This window comes from Nicotiana tomentosiformis, chromosome 3 (genome assembly GCF_000390325.3).
Source record: "Nicotiana tomentosiformis chromosome 3, ASM39032v3, whole genome shotgun sequence".
Taxonomy (NCBI): domain Eukaryota; kingdom Viridiplantae; phylum Streptophyta; class Magnoliopsida; order Solanales; family Solanaceae; genus Nicotiana; species Nicotiana tomentosiformis.
This window is the reverse complement of record NC_090814.1, coordinates 74,812,666-74,832,868: the sequence shown is the minus strand read 5'-3', so window position 1 is coordinate 74,832,868 and position 20,203 is coordinate 74,812,666. Positions and strand designations below refer to the sequence as shown.

Here is a 20,203-nt window from a genome sequence, read left to right as displayed (position 1 = left end):
AATTCAATTTAGAGCTGAATTCCATAAATGAGTTACATATTTTTTTAAATATTTACCATAAGGCATGTGATTTGTATTTTTCAATGAAAATTATGTGTGTGTGTGTGTGTGTGTGTATGTGTGTGTGTGTGTATATATATATATATATATATATATATATATATATATATATAGTGTGTGTGTGTGTGTGTGTGAGAGAGAGAGAGTCCTAATTAAGAATAAGGCACATATAGATCTTATACATATTGTAAAGTTACGTAAAAAATCAAGAGAGTTATTCTTGAGAAGAAAATTGCTTTGAGAAAGTAATAGTGCAATACAAAGCCAAGATAGAAAATACTAGTACAAGAAAATTATTTCTTGTTCTTCTACCTTTGAGTTGAGATTTTTGAGAAAAATTTCAACACAATATTTTCATTCAATTTATTCGCGGGATTTCATTGATCAAAGAGTTGATAGCAAGGATCAGTCTCGGTGTGGATACGCATAGAGTCTTCACACTATCGAAGAAATTTAAAACGAGACTCTTTATACCGGGTACGTCTTAGATCTGATCTTTAACATGTAAATAAATTTTAAACATGAAAAGTTCTACCTAGGATTTTGTTATTGTCTTCCGGCTGCGTGTTATGAACACCTCTAGGTAATTGTACAATTTTCCCACTCTTTATCATATTAGCATTCCCCTAACAATTCAGGGGTGCAATAGCTAGTGAATATTTCAGGCAACAAATTCGTTGGTAACGTAACTCGAATCTTTCTTCTTTCCTTGAAAAGGGGATACACTCAACGGAGTCTTACATTTAGTTTGTTAGTGGCTTATATTTATTCGTTTAATTAAAAGAATGAGGCATATATTTACTAGCGCGGTAAAAATTTTGCCGCCTGCAACTGCAATAGATAGATTTCAGCCTGTAGTTCACTCTTTTTACTTTGATATAGTAAACTTTATATTAATAATCCTAAACACTCTTAACATAGTGTGTTACTAAACTATAGGTTCGGGCATATATAACTCGCACAATATTTCCCAATAAACCTCGCACCGTTAAGAGTATCAATATTTTATATGTTCTAATGTGAAACTTCATATGCACAAGTAACAATCTCTCCCTCGAATTAAGTACCACCATCATCAAGACTTGTGAATTTATCTAGAAATTCACCGCATGTCACCCATCTAATCCAAGTATTTATGACCACCAAAGCTCATAGGCTTCATCTTGTGTTTGAATCTCCCCACTACAGGTAGGATACTTGTAGACGGGCAAAGGTAATAAATTGACTCATTCCATCATATAACTTTGTTGGCTTGTTTCTTAGCTCTTCACAGCCGCAGTATAAGAGATACTCCCCGTCATTTCCACATTCGTCCCGCTGAACTATCAGCTCTGGTATCAGTTTGTTACGTTAAAACAATCCAAAAATACTCTTAACATATGGTGTTATATTATCCGTTTTGAGTCAAGCCTATAGAGTTTTTTCATCCCAACATAAAGAAGTATCACCCTATATGTAATTTTTTTTTATCAATTTTTAATTTGAGACTTTGTTTGCACGCGTAACATAAATAACCCATTTAAATTTCTGGTCTCTCATTTTACTACAACAACGGCATTTCTAATAGCATTATTTTTGTAGACATTCAACACAAAAAATATCTGAAAGATAAATAAAGCAAGCGAAAATATTGAACTAGAAAAATCTTCAATCCTCTCTCATTGTTTGTAAATAGTAACACTTGGAACACGCTCTTTTGAGAGTCACATGGTTGTTTTTTACTAGGAATAAATGTACAAGCATTATAAATCTTAGATTATAAGTGAATTATCTTAAGTGCAAAGTACCATTGTTATCTTTACGGGCCATATGTTTTTCATTATTGGTAATCAATAATGTTCATAATGGGGACTCCATGCACATGCGTTGAAGCTCCAAGTTGGAGTCGTGATTAATTTCGTAATGAGCACCACTTGCAGTTTAGATATTTTGAGCAACTTATTTAAACGACATAAAAGAAAATGAAAAGCGACCTTTAGATATTTTTGTCGTCTCATTCAAAAACATATTGTGTTGTAAAAGCAATAGGTACTTGTTCCAGAACCCAGATCCTTCCCACCTGCAACAAAATATGTTTGTTAATGTTTAAACCCTATTTATGACTATCAAATCCACTAAGATACTCTTTATTCAACTGGAGTACAATCTTGCCATCCCCCTCTTGAATCCTTTTTTTCTTTACTTTTTTCTAAATGCATATTCAGTCGGCAAAGTTTATCCTATAACGTGTATGCATTGGCTGCATATAGATGGATGGCTCTACTTATTCAGTTGAACGTTTCTGACCAGGCCTACAACATCATGCAAATTAAGGAGTGGACCTACGAGGAATTTGTTTTTTGCTTTTTTCTTCATGGACCTACGAGGAATGCTCTTCAAAGCCTGCTATAGGGACATATGTACATTACCTAATGTTTAAAGAAAGAAAAAAGCAGAGCAACAGCAATTTAACCTAGTCAAAAAAAATAATCATAGCATGATTAAACATGTTATTTAGGAAATGCTTAAAGATCGTCTGAACCAGTCTTAACATAATCATTAAAGAAAAATATGTGGAGAATACAAGATATTTGAAAATAAAGCATGTTATATGCTACAACAGGTAAATGTGAGTGTATATATATTGAACTTTTTTCCTAGTTTTCAACAAGTGACTACATTCTGGTATTTACCTTGGGTAATGATTCTAATTTGAGCAAATGTACGTAATCGGATTTAATCACTTTTAACTCTTCCCCAAAGAATGAAAATAGAGTAATTTACAATTGATTATCCTTTTCTAAATTAAGTGTGCATATTTTTGTATTTGTCATCGACATTGCTTTGACTGTGACAGATTTGTAAAGCTCTGCTGTGTTCAAATTATCCCTCTCTATCTAAAGAAAAGTAGAACTTCTTGTTTTTCTGTACATTTAATTCGCACGGTAAAAGCTCATCCCCACTAGGGAGTTTTTCCTATAAATTCAGAACCCCGCATTCCCATTTTCATCATAACTCAACTAGCTTTAGTTATTGAGAGACAGACAGATTAACAAAAAGCTTAGGGAAAGAAAAATGGAAGGAACTTGTAACAACCGTAGCCATTTCCAAACTATTTTTCTTATTTTAGTTGTCTTCACATCTTCTTCATTCACGGAGTCAGTTTCAGCGGCAAGGCCAGTAGCCGGAGATACAAATACGGAGTTTATAAGAACATCATGCAAATCAACTACATATCCAAACCTCTGTTTCAGTTCATTATCAAGCCGTGCAACTGCTATTGGGGTTTCCCCTCAACTTCTAGCCCATGAATCCCTCACCGTCAGCCTCGAAACAGCGCAGTCTACATCTGTCACGATGGTGGAGTTGGCACACGGCCAAGGCATGACGCCGAGAGAGATCGGTGCCATGCATGACTGTGTGGAGGAACTAAGCGACGCTGTCGTTGAATTGAGAAAGTCTTTGGGCGAAATGAAGCAGCTAAGGGGCAAAGATTTTGACCTTAAAATGAGTGATATTCAAACGTGGGTAAGTGCTGCTTTGACTGACGAGGACACCTGCACCGAGGGGTTTGCCGGAAAAGTTATGAACGGGAAAGTTAAGACAGTAGTAAGGGGAAGGATTCTGGACGTTGCACATATGACGAGCAATGCCTTGGCTTTGATCAACAGCCTTGCCGCTTTTCACGGCTAGAGCAAGAAGTCAATTACACGTACACTCCTATATAGTGTTATTTCTCGTTTTTCTCAAAGTGTACTTAGTTCTTCCTTTGCTGATCCCTGAAGTAGCAGGGTCGTCAGCTTTGGGTAATTTTCTTATATAAGTCTGTTCCATATGCATTTATAGAAAAGGTAATTTTTGTGCATGATACACAGGGCAACAACAGTAGTATAATCTTAAATATATTAATAGCAACAATTCCTCGATCAATCTTAGTTGAAGACTTGCAACAGTGAGCTAGATCGATCAGTCAAAAATGATATGAAGGGCAAGTGTGGCAATAGAATGATTAGGACCGCATCCAATCCGACTAAAAGCACCTCAAGAGGCATGAAAAAAGAAAAAAAAGTCCGACTAAAGCGAGTATATAACGTTAGGTTTGGGGGTTTAGTTTTCCAGTTTTCACAAACATTATTAAATTCTTCTTCTTAGTGTTTCGAAGAAAAATAATTCAAAAGAATTTCAAAACAAGTTTCCAAAATTTTTAACCAAAGACCAGCTTAAGATTTGATGACTATTCTATTTTATAATTTGGACGGGTAGCCATTTGCTGCAAAAATGGAAGTATTTTCTCTATTTTCAGCAAAAGCTATTTCTCAACCAAACACCAATAAAGAAAAGTGTTTCAGTTTGTACAAAAATTAAAAGCTACTGAACTTTTGATATTTTGCAAAATCTGAAAAAACTTTTCCTTTTTTGGTGTTATCTGCCCCAAGGAATAGGCCATATCTAATGCATGAGCCAATCTCTAACTTGCGTTTAAAACTTTAGGCACATGGACAGCCAACTCTGTACAATAAAGTAGTAGTTTTCGAGAGCAGAGGGGCCTTCGAGACAAAGAGTGGCATCAGGCTATCAGCGATTTACACCAACAGACTTTGTTTGCATTAATAAGATTGCGGGTACTATCAAATCGCATGCTACACTATAGTTACGCTCATGTATTATATGATCTGAACAAAGGTGAAAATCGGAAAAAAGAAAACAGAACGTATATTTGATTCATATTGAATTACTTGCTGGCAGAATAAGGCACAAATTTACTGACTAGCAATCTTTTCAGAAAGTTAACCTGTAGTATTTGTAATTAGCATTGTGAATTCCCGCAATACAAGGTTAAACTATTTATGCATCATGCGGTAATATCTTTTTGCATATTCACACTCGGCCTCAGCAAACAACGATGGCCTAAAAAAAGTAACTAGCAACATAGATTAGCAAATGGTCAAAAAAGAAAAAGAGGTCTAAGATTCACTGAGAAGGAAAAGAAAAAAACAAAGGCTAGGTACAACCGGACTGATACACTAAAAATCTATGGTTGAACATGTCAAAAGCTCGAGATTCTGTTAACTCAGAAAAGCTTACAAAAATTGCATTGATAAAGGCAACTTACAGCAGCATCTCCATCGAATCAGAAGCATATAAGAAACCTCTTTAGTCAGTCAGACATTTGGAATAACACCAGAGTTGCACTAATAATCAAGAAGCCCTCTTAGGAGGTGCCATATTTTTAATAAGAGATATGGTTGTACCAATAGCAAAAAATTGTACCACAAATCCTGCAGAACAAAGGACATGGTTAATACACCAATCGTATGCGGCATATGATGAGAACCAGCTTTGCAATATGAGGCTTACCTAGTAGGACAGCTGCAATCTTTAGAGTCTCCAAACTTGTAAAATTTTGAAAAGCCTACAGAAAAACATCATTAGATTGTGTTCAATCAAGCCAAAATGATTGCAAGAAATCAGAAAGAAGCAAATACACAATAACATCATTAGATTACTTTTAATCAAGCCCAAATAATAGCAAGAAATCAAAGAAAGAAGCAAATACACAAATAACATCATTAGATTACTTCTAATCAAGCCCAAATAATAGCAAGAAATCAAAGAAAGAAGCAAAATGACAAAAAATCAAAAGGAGCAACTAATTTCTTGCAAATGAGAGAGGAACACTCCAAGTGGCTTGACAAGTTCTGAAGGAAGGAAAAAATGGATTCTGTAAAGATAGTGTTTTGTGAACTCCAAATAAGTTATCGTACTTATTGCTTGATTCCATTCTTTTACTTCCATCTTAACCAATCAACCCCTAAGAAAACTATTTGAAAATTGGAATACCGTCAAAGCCACTTTCCAACCTCATGGACAATGAGATAGAACTATCAAGTGGTCACTTTGATGCTAAAAAGAGGCAACCATAGAGTGAACGAGGGAATGAAGAGACTGGTGAACACAGAACAGGGGATTTTCAACAAAGGATACAGAGGGAATGAAGAGACGGGTGAACACGAGCAGGGGATCTTCAACAAAGGATACACAGGAAATACCAGGTGGTGCAGTTGCTAGTAAGGAGGGGTAACAACAGAGTGATAAGGACGAGGAAGAGACAAGTGGAACCTTTTTTTTTTCTTTTTCCTTTTCTCTTTGGGCATAAATAGAGTAAAAGGAACCATAAAAGGCTACCTGCCTTCAGACAAGTATTGTCACAAACAACCAAGATAAGTGGATGTTGAGATATTTTGGTCTCTCAGTGGATTAGTGACTCGGGTTATACTCTCTTTTTTACCTTCTCTCAGAAAAGGGTTGTGGAGGAAGGACTAGCATTATTAACTCATCTATTTTTACTACAAGCTGACGAGAAACTACCAGAAAGACCATACTATTCCAATAAAATTATCCATGGTGTACATGGGGAGATAAATGGAACGGCTACGACCCGGCTGAAAGATCAGTACCCTGAACTGTTTGCAATTTCCCAATACAAGGAAGCTTCCTTGGCTTCTCTGACAGAGACATAGCTGGAGGATATACTTCAGAAGGAATTTACCGATTGCGAACTGGATAGAGTGACTGAATTTTTTGCAACTTTAGAATCTTTTCAGCAGCTATTCAATAATGAAGACAGAATTGAATTAAGGCAGGAAAAACTGGAGTGTTCTCAGTTAAATCCTACTACAAGGTACTCGCTGGAAGCACACAACAGAATTCATGTAGGCCATGGAAAAGAATATGGAAGAAAAAATCCCCATAAAAAGTTGCTTGTTTCCCATGGTTGGTAGCTAGAGAGGTATGTCTAAGTCAAGACAACCAACAGAGAAGGGGCCTAAATTTATGTAACAGGTGTTACCTTTGTGGTGAGCAATCAGGGAGTATAAACCACAGGTTCTTACACTTTTCCAGAAACAGCCTACTTTGGAAAATATTTTGAATATCCCAGGATTACATTGGATCATGCCTGGATAAATAGCAGAAGCCTTGAGGAGCTCAATCGGAAGGGTAATTACAGAATGTCAATATAAATGGTGGAACACAAGCATTTGGTAGACTATTTGGAGGGAAAGGAACTTAAGATGCTTTGTAAACAAACTCAACCCCATTCACAAAATTAAGTCAAATTTAATAATTTATGACTGCAGGTAAATAAGTGTATGAAAATGATGCAGTATCCATCTAAGAAATCATGGATACCCTACAAGAATACGCTAGTGTCTTTTTTTGGGGCTCTATCTATGCTTATGATATATATTTACCTGCACTTTCTAACTGCTATATTAATTATATACTATTGTCTTTCTCAAAAATAAAAAACCATCCACAGTGTAAATGGAGAAAAACATCTCTTGCAAACATAAGAAATATAAGTACTGCTTCTTAAGATTCTAGGAGCCGTTTGGGCAACATTTGAAGATGAGAAAAAACCTTTTTGAAATACAAATTGGAAAAAAGGTTGGTGGGAGTTGAAATTGTGTTGAAAACCGCAGTTTCTTTTGGTAAAGGAGTTTATGGAAGTTGAAAATTTGTGAGTGGATGTTGAAGATTTTAGAGAAACTTCACTTCAAATACACCTTGAAACCACAACTTCAGAATCTTGAGTTAAGGAATTCAACAATCAAGTGCCACCATCCAAGTAAATCTAGGTTCTCTAATTCTTCATTGGGTGTTGATATCCATATAACTCTTTCAGCCAAAATTGGGCATTCGAGTGCCAAGAGAATGTTGCAACATCAGTGCCGGTAGTATCTCATTTTTTTTTTGGGATAAAGAGTGCTGGTAGTATCTCGTAAAGTCAGATGCAAGCGCATTCTGCTACACGTGATAACTTATCATGCAGCAACAGCTGCACCTATTGAAACATAAAACATCATACATACAGTGAACCCAACCTAGGCTAAGTATGAATCCTTCTAAATCTAGCATTGTGTGCCTACGCCAATTTAGGGATAACGTGAAGAAACACCGGCAGCGAGAAACATTGAGGGTACCTTTTTACTTAATTATTTGTTTGCTTCACAACTTCATGTGACATGTATTAAGTCTTCATACACCAGTCTGGTGCTTAGCTTGCTAAATTTTCAGCAGAAAAGACTTCCCAAAACATATGTTCAACAGCCTATCCTGGATTTCAGAGTAACAATGGAGAAGAAAGCGTCTTTACACTACCATTAGTCTTGAAAACCTATTTATCAAACTCACATACCAAAAAAAAAAAAGAGATAGTATGTGCTGCAGAATACGGGTGAGCGGGAGAAAAAGAAACATCAGATGTTTGAGTACATAGAGATAGAGGAAGCATTTCATGTACTTATATAATGTACTTATATATGTATTGAATAGCTTTTGGAAGAAAACACTGAAGGATGTATACAATTTAGACACCTTTTCTTGAGTTCTTATCTTCATTTCAGGAGCTATAGGGGAATATGCAATCTCTTTTTGTAAATTGCAGCCCTTTCGATAAATGTCAGCACTCCCTTAATTCTATCTCTGATTCAATTAAATAATCCATTATCCAAAAGCGAAAAAAGAACAAAACAAAACAAACAATTCCCCCCCCCCAACCCACCCACCCACCCACCCCACCTTTTGGGATGAGGCCGAGCTAACCAAATTGTCAGCAACATCCAAATTGCAGTATAATGTCATGAGCTGTCGATGATGAAAAGAGAGGCAATTTCGGAACTTAAAAGTGATCAAATTTTATCATTAGAAGGTATAAGTATTTGAGTTTGTAGGGCCTAAGATAATTCCATAGTCAGATACAAAACTCATGATTTGAAAACATGGTGCATACTGCTGAATAAAATCACAGACAAACTTGACATTTGTTGCTCAGGTCCCAAATTTCTTGTGTTAGCATTTAGCAAGCAACAGGAAGGTTGAAATAAGTAAAACAACTACATTTGTTGCAGCAATTTTGATATTAACTCAATCATACCAAAAAATGGAGAGGTCCCTGTTCAGCATAATAAAACATAAAGCAAAAACATCATAGATAACTTTCTTTCAGTAACAACAACTAGTAGCATCAATTTTCTCATCAAAATGAATTAACACATAACCGTACCTCCAATGAGAGATTGCTCATAGCAAGACATGCCACTGACAGCAGGATCGCCATGGATGACCCAAAGACATAAAACTTCAAAAAGTTGGATCTGCTTCTCTTTCGACCTATATATAACAAGAGAAAATGTCTCATTAAAAGGTGAAAACATAAAAAATAAAAAAAAAAACTAGGTCACGAATGAGATCCAGTAGCAAACCTAGTTCCCCTGCCAGAACAGACACCAAGCCAATTGCAAGGGAAGAAACAGAAACTCTATTGGGAGACTCCTTCTTTGATAATGAAATAAATACATTAGCTGTTATCATCAATTGAGTGACTGCCTGCAGTACATGATACAAGTTTATAAACTACTCCATAAAGATGCTACATTCGCGTTGGCGCAATTCAAATCGAAATCTTGCTGATGAATTAGTAATATCTTAATGAGCAACTAACTTATCAGCTTATTTTAACCCTGTCTGAACATCAGAAAAATTGCCTTGAAATAACCAATTCTGATTAAACCAGAGATCTTTATGCAATAATCACAGAAATCCAATCTAACAAACCTGAGCGAAGATCAATTTGGCAAGACGAGACTTTGCCTTTGCAACTTTCGTGTATCCTACCAGAAAATTTTAAAAATAATAATTAAGAAGAAAAATTAAAAGAGAGAGAGAGAGAGAGAGAGGAGAAAAAGAGTTGGGGAAATGGAAAAGGGGGAAGTATACTGGAATCGACGACCATGCGGTAGGAGAAATCAGAGCCATCGGTTCCGGACGGCCTCCCTCTTCCTCCTGCCCTTTGATTCATGATCTCCCCCTCTTTCTTCTTCACGAATTCCAGTAACGTCTCTGTTGAATAAGAATAACGCCTCTATTTTTGGCCCAAAGCCACACAAGCAGAAAAGACTAGCAATTAGAAACTTAGTTGCCTAGAAACCTTTTCACAATGTAGTGGACAGAAATTAAATTTAAAATAAAAAACAAACTATTTTCAATTGAATATTCTCATTAGTTAGAATAAATAAAAAATAATAAGTAAAAAAAAATGTTTCATTCACATAGGAGGACAAGACGTGAGAAGTGAGACTGAGATGATTCGGACATGTGAAGAGGAGTGACACAACTGAAAGGTTGGCTCTAGTGGGTATGAGGGGAGGAAGAGGTATTCCAAAGCATTGGGAGGGTGACTAGGCAGGATATGGCACAACTTCAGATTACCAAGAATATGATCATTGATAGGAGGTTGTGAAGGTCGAGAATTAGGGTAGAAGGTTAGTAGGTAGTTGAATATTTTTCTTTATCCATACTAGTAGTATTAGTATTGCTCTTGTATTTTCTTATGCTCTTGCATTGTTTCTATTTCTTATTCGTGTTTCTTTCGCTTCGATTATATTATCATGCTATTATTTCTGCTTGGTGGTATTGCTTCTTTTCATCTTTCTTTAAACTGAGGGTCTATCAGAAACAAACTCTCTACCCTCACAAGATAGGGGTAAGGTTTATATATACTCTACCCTGCCCATACATCATTTGTTGGATAGGTTTGTTGTTGTAAAAAACAATTTTGGGTAGAAGGATGAAGCTTTCATTCATTAACTATTATGATTAGTGATCCACTCCCAATCCACACTCAATAAATGAGTGAAAGAGGTCGTTGAAAGAATAGTACCCAACTAGGAGTCGGGGTCGATTTTCTCAAGGAGCTAACAATAGGTGTTTGAGTGTATACTTGATGCGTGAAGACAAAACAACTTAAATACACATCCAATCAAGTTGGTTTTGCAAATTACATCTTATAAATTACACTATCAATGCTCAACTAGATAAATAAAACTAAAAATTGACTATTTATTGTTGGTTGTTTTCAAATAGGTAAAAAACCCCTAGGGATGTAACATTCGCCTAATGGGTTAATTACGTTAACACTTATTTTATTGATTGGGGTGTATTATAGCTCTCAACTCTAATTTACCCACTCAATACCACTCGGTCATAGAGTGATTTTTTCCAATTTGGTTTTCTCAAGCCCAAATGGGTACCAAGCTAAATAATCGATATGAGCTCAAGTCGGGTTTTTTCTATCTCTAGTTTAAACCCTTTAATTAGTCTAGTCAAATCCTTAACTAACCCAATTTCTTTTTAGCCAAGTTTTCCTAGACTAGGTCTCTCTTTCTCAAGTAAAGACCAAGTCAAAAAGGCATGAAACGATGTTTGCAATCATTAATTCTAAAATTAAAGCATGAACAATGCTAAATAATAAACACTCAATCATAAACAAGTATTAAATTAAATACGCATAAGGTTTACACACTAGAGTTGTGTTACAACCCTAGTAAGTATCTAGTTACTCATAGTAGAAAATGAAGAAAACAAAGAAGAAATACTAATTAAAGCCATAATATAAAATTAAAATGATAAACTATGATTTTTTGTCCCAAAATAATCACAAATTATCCAAAATGGTAAACTACAACGGCTACAGCTAAGAAAACTTCAAAACTTGACCTTAAAAAAGTGATTTCCATCTATTTATAGTTGCCCAAAATTCGCTAACAAAAATATCCTTCGGGAGGTTCTACGCCGACTAAACCTAGTCGAGCAATCCTAATTTACATTAACTTCTCATCATTACTCATTCATGATTTACCAAAACATCATTAGATCATGACTTTTAAATTGAATACATTTGGCTCAATGGCCTACAATCTTTCTCATGATGGGTGCGCAACCTTATAAATAACTGTGAACATAAATACATGACAAAACTCAAATCATTAATTACATGACCCACAGTGTACATGGAGCTTCTATGACAATAGATGCCTAAATACATAAAATGAACTAGACCCAAACACCCACTAGAACTGTAGCGGGCTCATCATAAGCTGAGTAGTGAAGAAGATCCCTATCAAAGATCCATATCATCCTGTAGAAGTATACTTGCATCTATTAAAAGATGCAGCGACCCCGGCAAAAGGGACGTGAGTACATGTGGAATAGTACTCGTATGTAAGGCAGTAAAAACAACATATGATAATGTGGTAACTCAAATAAGAGGCAAATAAAATACGTCAAGAAATTACGAAACATTCCATAGAATCACATTTCAAGTCTTATCATACTTGCATCATTCTAAACTTCTTTTAGGATCAACTGAGCCATATGAACTATACGTGAAATACATAATATAATGTAATTGTATCAACATGTACAAACAAGGCCAATGAAAGTGGCACCTTCCTCCCTCCTTTACACATATACGTTTCATATACTGTCCTTAGTGTTCATATATCATATTATACACCTATGTGTCTCATAGACCGTTCACAATATTCACTTACACAATACAAAATACACCTATTCAAGGACTAGGAAATACAACATGAATATGATGAAATATGATAACAATAAAAGGGCTTAGATAGCCGTTAACGTCAAGCATATTTATTAAGAGCTTCCATTCAATTTTATAGATATTAAGTCGGGAATCCTCTATAATCACCTTCACACAAAGCGGCCCTACCTCCTTACCCCAACATATGCGGTGGAGGTGTATCACAATACCACAATCCCTATACAAAGTGATTCTGCCGCCTCACCCCAATATATGCAGGTGGAGGTGTATCACAATACCATAATCCCTACACAAAGCGGTCATACCGCCTCACCCCAATATATGCGGGTGGAGGTGTATTAAAATACCTTAATCCCTACACAAAGCGGTCATGCCGCTCACCCCAATATATGCGGGTGGAGGTGTATCACAATACCACAATCCCTACACAAAGTGGTCCTACCGCCTCACCCCAATATATGCGGGTGGAGGTGTATCGCAATACCACAATCCCTACACAAAGCGGTCATGCTGCCTTACCCCAATATATGCGGGTGGAGGTGTATCACAATACCACAATCCCTACACAAAGCGGTCATGCCATCTCACCTCAATATATGTGGGTGGAGGTGTATCACAATACCACAATCCCTACACAAAGCGGTCATGCCGCCTCATCCTAATATATGCGGGTGGAGGTGTATCACAATACCACAATCCCTACATAAAGTGGTCATGCCGCCTCACCCCAATATATGCGGGTGGAGGTATATCACAATACCGCAATCCCTACACAAAGCGGTCCTGCCGCCTCACCCCAATATATGCGGGTGGAGGTGTATCACAATGCCACAATCTCTACACAAAGTAGTCATGCCGCCTCACCCCAATATATGCGAGTGGAGGTGTATCATAATACCACAATCCCTACACAAAGCGGTCATGCCGCCTCACCCCTTAATTCTTATTTTGGCAAACGGCCATATTTCATGTTGATACCATCACTTACTTGTACTTGCCATGGGTGATCATAGGACATCAAGAATATTTAAAATATTTAGGAACACAATAGACTCTCCTCATAAGGGCGTAGGAGCTTATAACACATTGGAAACATAAGTACAAATACGTTAATCTCATAACCTTGCATACCATATATCACTTCATAATTAATTTCAACTACTTACAACGTCATTATTTCATTGGCTTCCTTGTTCATACATATTATTCTTCATTCATGGCACTATGGCCGTATATCATATTCCGCATTTTTATTTCTTTACTTTCAAGGATTATCACCATAAAGATCATCATATAGAATACTCTTGAAATAACTTTTCCCAAAAAGGACAATACACAATTTCAACTCATGAATATATAGGAGCTCAAAACACATTGAAAATACTTACAAAGCATAGAATTCGTTGAAACAACCATATTTGGGCACGACTTGAGTACATAAGCTTTTAGGCAAATCTATTTTAGAAGTCAAATTAGAACAGTTTAATCAAGGCTTATTGTATAATATCTGACACACCATTTTATTTTATTGGCGCTATTGGTCACAAGCATAACTTTCATTCTCGGTACGGTGTCCACACTTTATATCCCCAACTCACTGCTTTCACTTACAAGCATCTTTATAGATTATCGACAACAAAGAATCTCTAATCACGACTTTTAGTACACCTATGAGGAATTAAGAGTCTTAAGCACATTGAGACTTCATACACAATTTGGCGTAATATCCTTCACTTGAAACACTACTTGGAGTCATAACATTTTTAAACCCAGCTCTTACTTTGAACACATTCCCGAAGGATAACATCATATGATAACATCATCCGGAATACATTTTGAACATATACCTTTCAACACAAAGCTTATTCGGAATAGTTATTTTATAAAGAATAACTCGGGACTCAAAAGAACATCATAGGATTCAATTCTAGGAAAGAAGTTTAGCCAACATACCTCAAATTCGTCCCTTAATGATACTACAATGATCCACTACACTAAGCAACTTCAATCGACAATAACAACATCCAATGTGACCAATATTAGTAACAAATTCCATAATTTAGGCCATTTAGGTATTTTATCAAACATCTAGTAGGCATGAATCTCTACACCTCTTTACTATAGAATTAGTTCATCCAACTATCACTATTTACTAACAATTTATCCCACCATCATTCATAAATATTTTATAATTTCCAACATCACATACATGACCATCCATCCATACCCAACCAACAAAATTCCATCAAATAATCACCTTTCAATCTCTACAATGGTTATGTAGTTAAATTTGGAATTTATGGCTTTCAATCACCATCCCATGAGTTCCAATACTTAGTTCATACTCATATTCCCATAATAAATTCATACATGTAAGTCTAAGGGTGTAGGATTACCTTTTGAAAGAAATCTTGCAAAACCCTCCTTTGAGTTCTTGAAGAAATTTCTTGAAAATTTAGTTATTTTATGTGTAGATTTCATCAATACTAATGTAGAAATGATGGAATTTCACACCAAGATAATGGGGATTTCTTACCTTGAAGAAGAGAGGGGTTGGTGGTCTTGAGAGAATGGAGAAGAGCTCCAAAATCCGTCCAAGTGAAATGGAGGAAATGAACCCCCAAGGTGAGTACTTATAAAGGCTTCAGGTTGGGGTAGTGTGCCAGTGCCAACACCAAATGCCTATACTTCACTGGTTTTCAAAGTTGCTGAGAGGGCTGGCGTGCCACAATCCACGCGTTGCACGGACCCTAGCACGTTCCCAGTTATTGTCTTTTTGATTTCTTGCTTCTCCACTCACCCTCAGTTGATACCTTACTATGATATAGACCTGAATTGACTTCCAAACCTTCATATAAGTATGAAACCATGATTACATAATAATATCCTTTCCATTTAATGTATCCAACTTGTCACACACAAATTCTTTCCATTCACAAAACTCCTTAAAATGTTCCAACACACCTTAAACATATATTTTCATTTCAAAATGACGTGGTTCTATCCCATATGTCTCCTTTAATACTCGAATACTTTAATCCCAAATATCGCTGGTGCACTTTAAAATCTTAAATCATTAGGATATTTTAACGGGTCCTTACAGGTAGACAACCCCGACATCCAATGAATTGATAATATCCTACTTGATAACTTCTTGCATAGCCTCATTGAGTCTTTTTTGATGTTCAATGGATGACTTAACGCATCCTCTAACTTGATCTTATGAATTTAAAAGGCGGGGCTTATACCCCGAATAACTGCCAAGGTCCACCTAATAGCCTTCTTCCTCTTTTGTAATGCCGCCAATATAGAATCTACCCGCACGTTAGTCAAACAAGAGGAAAGAATAACCGATAAAGTAGAACAAGGGCCAATAAATTCATACCGGAAGTGTGGAGGCAATGGCTTCAACTCCAAGGTAGGCTGCTCTTTAATAGAAGGCTTTGTAGGATGAATCTTCCTATTTTCAAGATCCAAAGATAATTTCCGGGGTGCATAGTTGTAAGACCCCATTCCTTGCAAAGAGTTCACACATTCCATGAAACCATCCATCTCGTCATCATCAAAGTTGACCAAGGCGGCCTCCAACATATCACCAACATTGATAGTAGCACTTGTATCATCAACAATAATATCGGTCATCAAATCCACAAAAGAACACACCTCATTGCTATTTGGTTGCCGCATGGACTTACACACATAGAAATACCACATTTTTATCACCAACCCGAAAAGTGAGATCTCTGGCTTCAACATCACAAAGATCCTTACCCGTAGCAAGGAAAGGCCTTCCAAGAATAATTTGCACTTCACAATCGACTTCACAATCTAGAATGACAAAATCCACCGGAAGAGTGAATTTATCAACCCGAACCAAAACATCTTCAATCACTCTCATTGGCATTTTCATGGTACGATCGGCCATTTGCAATCTCATAGAAGTGGGTCTTGGTTTTCCAATCCCCAAGGTCTTGAAAACCAAATAGAGCATCAAATTTATACTTGCCCCAATATCACAAATAGCTTTAGCAAACTCGACACTTCCAATTGTACATGGAATCATGAAAGCACCGGGATTCTCCAACTTAGGAGCCATTGAATGAACAATCGCACTCACTTAATGAGTGACTTTGATAGTCTAAAAATTAATCGATCGCTTCTTTGTCACAAGATCCTTCATAAACTTTGCATAGTTGGTCATTTATTCTAAAGCATCTACCAATGACACATTATTGAGAGACTCTTCATCATTTGAATGTACTTCTTGAATTGATTCTCAAGATTTTGCTTGGCAAGTCTTTGAGGGTATATAGGAGGCTTAGGCAATGGTGCCTTTGCCTTTTTCACTACCGGCTTCGGTATGTCAATGATGTGTTGCCTAGACAGGTTCACCCCCTCTTGAGTCTCTTCCACACTATCATCAATATCAATTCGAACTTCCTCATTTGGTTGATTAACATTGTTCATGATCTCTTCTTCTTGCATTACTTGATCATCATCAACAAGTCGCCTTCCACTTGAGGTGGGTGCATTCCTACCTCTTCCACTTCTTGTGATAACCGCCATAGCATGTCCCGTATTGTTACCACCCTTTTAGGTTTACCACCGTGTCATTTGGTAATGCATCCTTAGGATGAGAATTTAGAGCTTGATAGATTTTCCCTATTTGAACTTCTAGGTTGCGGATTGATGTGTTGTGTGAGGCAAGTTGGGCATCCGAATTGGCATTATTTTCCACCATTTGCTTGAACATATTCTCAATACGTCTCATCTTATTGTTTGAAGAACTTAAACCATGAGAATTATAAGGAGGTGGGTTGCTTGGTTATTGATACATTGGGGACCTTTGAAAAACCAATCCCCGGTTGCCTTGATTGATCCCTCGACTACCTTAGTTGTTGCCTCCCCAATTTCCATGGTTGTTTCCACTCCAATTTCCTTGATTGTTATTGTTATGCCAATTCCCTTGATTGTTAGAACTCCAATTGCCGTGATTGTTTTGTGGTCGCCATTGTTGTTGGTTTGGGTCTTGGAAGTTGTTTCTTTTCCCTTGAAAATTATTCACATATTGCACTTCCTTCTCTTGCTCATTGTAAGAATTATCTTGATCAAAACCACCATCATCTTGCACTCAGTTCTCCACTCGGGTTTGTACTTTTGGACCCTTAGTCCTCTTCCTGTTCACCAACACATTCACTTCCTCCATAGCATGAACTTGCTTAGGGGATTGCACTTGATTTAGTTGAGCCTTTACTAGTTGAGTCATGTTAGTGGTCAATTCGGCAATGGCTTGCCATGGTCTTGCAATTCTTTGTGGAGGTGGATCATATTCGGATCACCTTGTGGGATATTAGCCCGAGATTGCCAAGCCGATGAAATTTTTGCCATCTCATCTAAGATGTCACACGCCTCCACATAAGGTGCGGGAACTACACATTGGTTGGTTGTATTAATCCTACGATAAAAGGTTTGTTGCAACATATTTTCCGTCATATCGTTGTTGGGACATTCCTTAATCATTGTTCTATAGCGCTCCCAAATTTCCTATAGTAGTTCATTTAGCTCTTGTTTGAATACCAAAATCTCATCTCGAAGTGTAGCCATATGCCTGGGGGAGAAAACTTAGTAATGAATTTGGCCACCAACTCATCCCGAGTGTGAATTGAATGGTTCGACAAATGTTCCAATCAATCTAAAGCTTTCCCCCGTAGTGAGAAGGGAAAAAGCCTTAGCCTCAATGCATCCTCGCAAATATTAGTTTGCTTGCTCCCCCAACATGTATCCACAAAGCCTTTAAAATGTTTGTAAGTATTTTGAGTTGGAGCACCGATAAAAAAAACCATGTTGCTCAAGTAAGGTGAGCATTAAATTGGTGATTTGAAAGTTTTCTGCCCTAATACGGGGAGAGACTATTGCACTAGCATAACCTTCTATGGGCAATATTCGGTGTGGAGCTGCTTGTGGTGAATGTGGTAGAGGTGTGGTGGAACGGGCACGTTGTCTTATGGTCCCCGGCCTCTTCGTTGTGGCACTTGAGGTACCTAACTATTAGCCGGCGTCGATTTCCTTAGGGAGCTAACAATGGGTGTTGGAGTGTATACTTGATGCGTGAAGACGAAACAACTAAAATAAACTTCCAATCAAGTTGTCCTTTGCAAATTACTTCTTATAAACTACACTATCAATGCTTAACTAGAGAAATGAAACTAGAAATTGACTAATTATTTTTGGTTGTTTTCAAATAGGTAAAAGGACTAGAGATGTAACCTTCGCCTAGGTGTTCGCCTAATGGGTTAGTTACGTTAACACTTATTTTATTGATTGGGGTGTATTATAGCTCTCAACTCTAAGTTACCCACTCAATACCTCTCGGTCATAGAGTGATTTTGCTCAATTTTGCTTTTCCAAGTCCAAATAGGTATCAAGCTAAATAGTTTATATGAGCTCAAGTCGGATTTTCCCTATCTCTAGTTCAAATCCTTTATTTAGGCTAGTCAAATCCTTAACTAGCCCAATTTTTTGTTAGCCAAGTTTTTCTGGACTAGGTCCCTCTTTCTCAAGTAAAGACCAAGTCAAAAAGGAATGAAATAATATTTGCAACCATTAATTCTAAAATTAAAGCATGAACAAAGATAAATAACAAATACCCAATCTTAAATAAGCATTCAATTAAATACCCATAATGTTTACACACTAGGGTTGAGTCACAACTCTAGTAAGTATCTAGCTACGGTTCTAAGGCCCACCTCAGTCATCAACATCTCAAGTCTCAATGGCTCACAATGTCATATCACTCATCCCATACAATACAGCATATGGTAAACAACAACAATGTGTGTTATCACAATGAATAATGAACAAAGAGTGAGATATGATACGCAAATCAAGGATCATGACTGAGTGTTTAACTTACAGTTAAATTAAATAGCTCAAAAAAAACAAAAATAGCCTCGTTAGATCTCAACCAAATAATCGCATAGCCTAAACATGATTTCCAACAAGAAACACAACTTAGATAATCAAACAAGTTGGGAAAATACGGATATAATAAGGTATGATAGCAAAACAAGTCCGGTAATAGTCTTAAAGTCAACTCGGAACATGATTACTCCGGTGCACACCCACATGTCACCTAGCACGTGCATCACTCCAATACATCTCATATAACATGGTTCCCAGGGATAATTACCTTCAAATCCAAGTTTAGATATGTTACCTCAAAATGAGCAAATCAATACCCCAAAGCCCTTGCAATGCGAATCGGCCTCCGAGCGACCCGAATCTAGTCACATACAACTTAATATCATCAAATAATATTGTATGAAACAACTTCAAATAATAAAGCTTCGATCTTTATCAAAATAAAAAATTCAACCCCGGGTCGCACCCCAAAACGTGATAAAATTAACAAATTTTGAACGCCAATCAATTACGAGTCCAACCATTCCATTTTCATCCAATTTTAACCACAAATAGACCCTCAAATCATCAAATCTCACTCTCCAATATCATAGCCTAAAATCCCCAAATTTCACCCTAAATTGACATAAACTAGGTGTAATAATTAATGGGTAATCAAGATATATCAACAAAAGTGATTAAACTTCACTTACATTCTCAATTATGGTGAAAAGCACTCTAAAGGTTGCCCTTAGCCAAGCTCCACAACTCCCAAAATGAGAAGAATAATAAAACCCTTCGAATATAAACTCCACCAGTGATTCTGCATTTGTGGTCACTTAACTGCATATGCGG

General features: G+C 36.8%; 3 protein-coding genes across 3 annotated transcripts; 1 reads left to right on the top strand and 2 right to left on the bottom strand.

Annotated features, from left to right (window-relative positions):
• Nucleotides 1-3,034: 3,034 nt before the first annotated feature.
• LOC104093784 (21 kDa protein-like) lies at nucleotides 3,035-3,907 on the top strand. Its single transcript, XM_009599598.4, has one exon. The coding sequence runs from the start codon at nucleotides 3,115-3,117 to the stop codon at nucleotides 3,730-3,732; it is 618 nt and encodes a 205-aa protein (XP_009597893.1). The 5' UTR covers nucleotides 3,035-3,114; the 3' UTR covers nucleotides 3,733-3,907.
• Nucleotides 3,908-4,870: 963 nt separating this feature from the next.
• On the bottom strand, nucleotides 4,871-10,009 carry LOC104093785 (uncharacterized). Its single transcript, XM_009599599.4, has 6 exons — nucleotides 9,820-10,009; nucleotides 9,658-9,713; nucleotides 9,306-9,429; nucleotides 9,107-9,213; nucleotides 5,398-5,452; nucleotides 4,871-5,318 (listed from the first exon to the last, which is right to left on the bottom strand). The coding sequence occupies exons 1-6, from the start codon at nucleotides 9,899-9,901 to the stop codon at nucleotides 5,239-5,241; spliced, it is 504 nt and encodes a 167-aa protein (XP_009597894.1). The 5' UTR covers nucleotides 9,902-10,009; the 3' UTR covers nucleotides 4,871-5,238.
• Nucleotides 10,010-16,139: 6,130 nt separating this feature from the next.
• On the bottom strand, nucleotides 16,140-16,544 carry LOC138908024 (uncharacterized). Its single transcript, XM_070198654.1, has one exon. The coding sequence runs from the start codon at nucleotides 16,542-16,544 to the stop codon at nucleotides 16,140-16,142; it is 405 nt and encodes a 134-aa protein (XP_070054755.1).
• Nucleotides 16,545-20,203: the final 3,659 nt, after the last annotated feature.